The sequence below is a fragment of the Pteropus vampyrus genome, unplaced genomic scaffold (genome assembly GCF_000151845.1).
Source record: "Pteropus vampyrus isolate Shadow unplaced genomic scaffold, Pvam_2.0 Scaffold13, whole genome shotgun sequence".
NCBI lineage: Eukaryota > Metazoa > Chordata > Mammalia > Chiroptera > Pteropodidae > Pteropus > Pteropus vampyrus.
Genome location: NW_011888794.1, coordinates 7,434,658 through 7,442,197, shown reverse-complemented (window position 1 = coordinate 7,442,197; position 7,540 = coordinate 7,434,658). Strand labels below are relative to the sequence as shown.

The 7,540-nt window shown below is 35.0% G+C and overlaps 1 protein-coding gene across 1 annotated transcript in view; it reads right to left on the bottom strand.

The window, feature by feature from the left end:
* The window catches only part of DIAPH3 (diaphanous related formin 3), a 445,967-nt gene that overhangs the window by 302,800 nt on the left and 135,627 nt on the right, over window positions 1-7,540 (bottom strand). Inside the window, exons 5-7 of the mRNA XM_011381028.2 lie at window positions 5,435-5,509; window positions 5,282-5,351; window positions 592-728 (exon numbers count right to left, since the gene is read on the bottom strand). Coding sequence (XP_011379330.1) covers window positions 592-728; window positions 5,282-5,351; window positions 5,435-5,509 — 282 coding nt within the window. The remainder of the gene's footprint in view (window positions 1-591; window positions 729-5,281; window positions 5,352-5,434; window positions 5,510-7,540) is intronic.

Here is a 7,540-nt window from a genome sequence, read left to right as displayed (position 1 = left end):
AAAAAAAAAAAAAAAGGCTTTTCTTTGTAATTATCTTTTAATACGTAATAGTCTCTCAGTTACAGCCCTAACAAACGTGAATAACGTCTTTGAAGTTTAAAGCTCTAGTATCTATTCTATGGTCAAGGACTATGTACACCGACCAGTAAAGTACTGTTCCGTATGTCATGTTGTAAATCGGCCTTACAAATAGTATGATGTTTGCTTTTACAAGGGAAGATACATGACCTACAGTTTGAATTAATTCTATCTGGAAAAAAATAATCACATAAGAAACAGAACCCATTTGTATATTTTTTCACAGTCTTAATTTAGAATTTTTATTTAGGTTTGAGTTCTGAACTGTTTAAAATAAATGACAAAAAAGTCAGTTTTTCACAGAAACATATTAGCCCAACACTACTGCATCGATTAAGAGAAATAATCATTACTCAAGCATTTCTGTGCAGCCAATATGAATCTAAAGCAGTTGCTTAAGTATACTTCATTTACTTATATTCTAGTCTAAAACAGAATTGATAACGAAAACATTAAATGAATTAAATCGTATTAAATCATTATGCAATTAGAGAAATAAGTTGAAAGACTCACGTGCTCTCCTCCCCCACAATGCACACTGCAGAGAGGAGTTTAAGCACATCTGTCATCATTCCGGGATGCTCGGGATCAATGGCTAAGGCTAATAAAGAAAGACTCCTCTCTTCACTCATAATTCTTTCCAGGCCATACTATAACATTTGGGAAATAAGAGGTTAAATGTTAGTTTAAAAAAAAAAAAATAGTGTCCTGAAGGAAATACCGCTATTAGAAAACGTTTAGAGGATATATTTTTATACCTAGTAAAGCCAGGGAGTATAAAGAATGTATAACATTCTAAAAAAAAGATTCATAGAAATATACACTTTACATTGAGAACTATGAGAATCAACCAGATACAGATAACCTCTCAAAGGTGATTTTATAACAATATTGGCTGATAATTATTAACATAGAGAAGTGGCCAAGTGGAGAAAGAGAAGCAGTGAGAAATACTGAGATTTCCCAACAGAAACACACAAAATGAACAGTCAGATGTTGAAACAGACACTGAGGCCATAAGGCTCTCTCCTGAGAAGGAAGGCTGCTAAGAGATATACCACCACCAATAAATGCACAGATCATCACTGTCCCAGAGAAATACACTGCGAACTACATGTGCAGTGTGAATATGCAATTTTCGACCAAAAAGTAAAACTGATTTTCAGGGAATTATTCCAATATATCCAAAATATTATCATTGCAACATAGAATCAAAATAAAATATTCATTGATAGATGAGATAGTGTACTTTTTTCTTCCTAAGTATTCAAAATCCAGTGTGTATTTTACACTTATGGCACATCTCAATTCAGACTCGCCCCATTTCACATGCTCAATAGCACATGTGAATATAGCAACTACATTATACAATTAGGCCTCAACAGTAACACTGAGTTCATAATATGGGCAAGAGCTGATGGATGATTTGGGCACATACCACACAGAAACTGACAGAAGGAGCATATGTATTCTGATTAGAATATTTTACCATCAAAAGGACAGTGCAGTTGTAAACACATCATATAAATGGGATGATCTAGGATAAGGACAAAGGTTATTTGCTACTTTGAGGATGTCACATCCAATCAGAAGATAAGGAGTGACGTTAATAATTTGGTGTTTTGATTTAAGGATGTATATACATCTCTTAAGGCCTGCTTACACTCTGGAAGTAAAACCTAATGGAGAATAAAGAGAAGCAATAAAACAACACTATTTATCTACCATGCATCCCAGAGGATCCTTCTAAAGAAGAATGAGAAATTGGTTGATTACAGCTACTACTAAACACTAAAAATGGCCTAATCTCAATTACAGACCTATGAACTATGGCTTATACTCAAAATCAGCCCTAGAAACAGATATCAAAGTTGAATCTATAACAAGTTTAGACCCAAATGCTTTCATTTCAGTGTTATGAAGTTTTCTTTATAACTTTCCTATTGCAAATGGCATTTATGTAAAGAAGCCTTCACATTGCGCTGCAATATTACGTTTGCTTTAGACCACTATCTAGGGAACTCAGGTACAGAGGAGAATGGACAAGCAGAAGGGTCAAGGGCCCCATGATATCATTTGAGGAAAGACTTCTCTGTCTTGTCAGTGATAAGGAAAAATTTAGAGACGGCGAAACCGGCCAGGAACTGCTCACTTCTGTGATGCTCTAGGCTATTTCAAATCAGCAAACACTGCAAAAGTAGGCATGGGGCCAGAGACTGCAATATGCCTTGATAACCGTTCCAGGGAATTGTCAGAGGTGCATAAAGTACCACTTAGATCCAATTCAAAAAGTCAGTCGGTCAAGGATTACCAAGTACCAGAAGACTGGCTCTGTCCCATAAACCTGAGGACTGAGAAAAGCTTGCCTCCAGCATTTCCCCCTCATTTCCCACCCACCTGGCTCTCCTCGGCAAGTGCCTGCCCTTCTGGAGTCAGAATCCTGTGGCTCCCCCTGCCACTCTGGGCAACTCAGACTGATTTCCTCCAGTGACACTACTACCTTCTCTGTCAAGGCCTCCAGCCCTAAACCATCACGTGTGATAGGTGGATCAGGAGCATTCTCTGAGCATGGTTCTAACCGTTATCCTGTGACCCCCACAAACCTTCAGCATAGGCAATATTCTCCAATTTTGCTAATGGAAAATCATGTAGTGCTCATTTTAAGTCTGCAGTGGGGCCAGATTGCCACTATTCAGGATCTAGAACTAAAGAGATACAGTCTACTTGTGTAAAATTAGTCTCATTCGATTATTTAAAACACAGCAAAGCAAAGCAAAGCAAAAACTGTTGACTCTGTGAGAGAAACAGTCAACTTACCAGTGCTGGCAAGTAAAGTGCATTAAATGAAGGCTTTTATAAGAGTAGAGAAGTGGTGACAATTTTTGGAAGGTCTAAGGATGTCCCTCTATTGAATGTCAAAGACCCACTCTGGATTCTGTGAAAAGTCACGTGTTCTAAAATGAGAGCCAATGCCAGGTTCCATCTGCATTCTGCATGAGGCCTATTATTACCTAATAAATGGAATTTCAGGCCACTGAAGATGTGCTAGGCAGGGGAAGGTGGATACTGTGAATCCCTGTGTAGGATGCCCAGCCCTACGTGAATACTGGTGCTGAACAAATCCCTCCATGAGCTAATCCCAGTAGCAGAGATACATGGGGCGAGGGGCTGGCTTCAGGAACAAAGCGTCTGCATGGGGGGTGTACATCTCGAAGCCACACACACATAGTTGACTGACCCAATCAAGCCCCTCTTCTAATTACCTTTTAATTTAAATAAATGAACTTTTCATCCTGACTTTTATTTTCTTCCTAATAAATATTCGCAATATTCTTCCATTTTAAAAACATTAGTCCAACATAGTGTTAAATTTACTTCTATATGGTAACCAATTTGCTCATCATTTGTATAAATAATTTCTAGTACAAAATAAGGTACCACACTTTTCTCTTAAAACCTATAATGTTCATCATTCATCGATCTCTTGTAAAGACTGCACAGTGAGGTATAGAAAAAAAATCATCAACCAGTCTTGGGGAAAAAGTAAGGTTACCAAAAATTTCAGGAAGCATAATACTAACTCCAAGTATCAATAATTTAACTTTTCATACTTATTAGCACAGGTGATAATAAACGCAAATAACAATATATTTCAGATGCACATATAACTATAAGCAACATGTTATTATGAGACAATAAGTTACATTACATTAATTAGACTATAAATACAAAGTTTACTCCCCCTTCAATTCAGTCTCAAACCAAATAGGAACAGTATCTTCTACACACCATCTCATTTTAACCATGATATTCTTTTCAAATTTAAATGATGATCCACATGTTCCTTTGGTTTGAAAAATGTTTCTGGGTTTTCACCATTCAAACTTCCATCACTAGTGAAACTTTCAATGTCTATATTGTCACTTTAAAAGAAGCCTCCTAAGCAGTACTATGTACTCACAGTGTGGAAAGATCTCTCTCCATCAGCAGTTTGATTCCTTTATTTGGTTATTCTTAAAATATATTCTATAAAAGGCTACTTAACACCTAAAACTTCCTCCTCACAGAACACTAAAAGGACTTGTGATTTCTACATCAAATATTTTCCTTGAAAATCTTATTTAATTTGAGGAGGGAATGGGGGAGAAAAATATTTCATTGTTTCAAAATAGAAAGTTTAGCTCCAGAAAATGCTAAAAAAATAATAATAATAATAATTCATTAAGACAAAAATAATTAGAAAACATCAATATTTGTTACATTTAGTAAAAAATGTATATGTATGATGTTAATAATTTAAGTACTAGTACTTAAGTGTGTAGTCTTTTAAAGGTTTATTCTAAAACTAAAGATAAGGCAAATTTTAAAAAAATTAATCAGAAATATGCAGAGTTACTATAAAACACAAATCATCACACCGCCATAGGTAAAATTTCCTCACCTGCTGTCAGTAACAGCAACGAAAACACCTGTCATTACTCACACATCATGAGGTAGATGTGTTTAGATGTTGGAGCTAAAGATATGGCAGGGGATAGAGTAATTTTTGCAATTAACAGCATAAAAAAAAAACATCAGATAAATCTAACTTCAGTAAAGAGCTTAAACGTTTCTTCTAATGTATCCTCTTTAAATATGCAAACTCAGCAGATCTGCCATATTACATTTGGTCTGAATCGTACTTGTATTAAGCATCACCGCTTCATTTCTGGGACCTGTTATATCGGTATTCATTAATTTCATTACAGATTTAAATGCCTAGACTATAAAAATGAAGTGTTTCCAACTTGATTCTTTGGTAATAAATACTACTGCATCCCGCATTTAATAATCACATATGATTTCGAAGCTGATTTGTGCTATAGTTTTGAAAATTAAAAGAGCAGGGGAGAGAAGAGGAGGAGAGAACAAAAAGCAAGGTGGAAAGAAAGGAGAGAGACAGGAGGGAGGAAGGGAAAGGGGGCGAGAGAATTAATCTGAAGCACCGGAAGGTCAATACATCCCCAAGTTTCTCTGCTGAGAGACAATGGTTTTTAAACAAAACTAGAAATCAATACAATTCGGTATTTTTTTCCATTATGTACTAAACAGTATATCAAAGCAATACATCACTTTAGTGCAAATCCTTTATGACACAACTCTAATTCTTAGGAATTGTATAAAAACTGAAGAACAAATACGATATGATCACCCATGTACATACCTGTGTATTCATCAAGGCCTTTAGACACTGTATGACTTTGTGCTGATTCTTCTTTACCATCTTTTCTTGTCTGCATTGGCATAAAGATATCAGTGTTAGAATTACAATGGGACATGCGAATGTAGCTTAATTGAAATAACGAGCAATACTTACATTTTGCTAGTAACCAGTTTTTCCAAAATGTCCAGTAATAATCCGAGCCCCTCATGTCCGAAGCTTTCCACCCAACTGAAAAATAGGGAAAAAAGGTAATTATACATTACGTCAGTATTTTAAGTTTGAAAAATCACAGTACCATCACAAATATGTTACAGTTGTTCTATTCTAATCATAAAGACAATCTAAGAATGACATCTTGTACAAAATCATTCATGTTCATAGTCTTGGTTGTGACAGAAAGAACAAAAATGTGATAAGCCAGTGGTGTGCTGAACCTGATTTGCACTTGGCTTGTGAGAGCTGAGCATGCCCATCTCTTCCATACTCCACATCCAGTGACATCATGTTAGTAACTAAAACTCTGCCATGTTGGAATTATTTACACTACAGAAATCAGCAAAGGCTGCCAATCAAAGCAGCTCCCCCAACCCGGAGAGATGCATATTAAACATTTACCTGTACACCACTGGATAACTCTCACTTTGGACTGTTCTAAAGGGCAGAAACTGAGCAAGTTAAGATTTTCAAAAGGGAAGAATCAGAACTACATAAAGAAAAAGATTACTGAAAAAATTATCAAAATAGTAAAAAGGGATGTTTTGGGGAGAATTTCTCAAACCTCTAAAATGCATCCTTATAAGTGTTAAGAATTTCCTGTTTCGAAGTTCAATTAAAAAAAAATCTTCGTTATTTTTTAAATGAGTATTTTCATCTCGAATAAACAGCCTCTATTCCATAAACTCATAAATATAACCACAGCACTGCATGTAGTTAGGACATTGCTGCCAATAGACAGCAGCTCATCCTGATTATAGAAAAACCACCTTCATAGAAATTACAGTATTTTTTCAGTGATCATTTGGAAAGCCTAAGCCAATAAATAAAATAATGGTAACAATCTGTCAAAAAAAAAGTGGAGGAAAGGAAAAGTATATGTGTGTGCATATTTCCTTGTATATATATTTTTATGTATGATTTTATTTGTGAGTGTAACCTTTGAAAAATGGAATGTTAAAAACAAAATTTACCCAATAATCAAAAGTGTTACACTATAAAGAATAAAAACAAATCAGATAGCAGGACCCAATACCATGTTCTTACTAAGATATAACATTTCCCACAAAAATAAGGGTAAAAACCAAAGACAATACTTTATATGAAAAATAAAGATTGTTTAAAAATCCATCTTCATGTTCACACTTGCGTGAACACAGCTTAATCATCTATCAATACTCAATATTTCTGATTTTAACGCCCCTCCACGCATACACAAAGCAATTTATCATTTAGATTTGCAGACCCATGTCAGACTATTTTACTCACCTCCTCTCTACGAAAACCATGGAATAACTAATTTGAGAATGCACTTAAACAGTAAAGATACACCCTATGAAAAGAAAGGACTGAAGATCACTATTATAGTGACGATAAGAAAAAAGTTAAATAAAAGTTGGTGTTTCAAACCAGAATGCTACTTCAAAAGTGAAGAGTTTACTCTGTACTATCAGCAACAGACAGATTACCTGTAGGCATTTCAATTCTTGCTTTCATGTTTCATGAAAACACCTACAGCATCCTACTTAACTCTTTGCTTTGTTGACTCCTGTTCTGTATTTATTATTTCACATGCAGCAGGGAGGCTTGAAATCAAACACGTAAGGAGTAATTTGAGCATTTTATTTGGGCTGGCGCTGAGATGTGTGCACAGACTGTTCATCAGGCCCTCCTGTGTTAGTACCTTACAGTGGGACTTCAATACTTTGTTTGAAGTGAATTTCCAACAATCTCCGTATTCAAAAGTATACTCATAATGATATTCTAAAGCTAATATGAATGATTTAGGATGATTCAAATTGTTATCACCTTCAATCATTGTGGATTATAATGTTACTATTCTTAAAACTGCCTTATACAAAAAAAAAAAAAAAAACCTAATTTAAAATTGTGTTAATATAACAAAAAGATTTTGTTGTATTTATAATGCTTATCTGGAAGGCCACTATAGGCATTCAGGGAGCATATCGATTCAGGTAAATCAAGTTAAGTCTTCTGGTCTGAGTAATTAATAAAAGAAAATAGCTATCTTTAAAATTTATCACC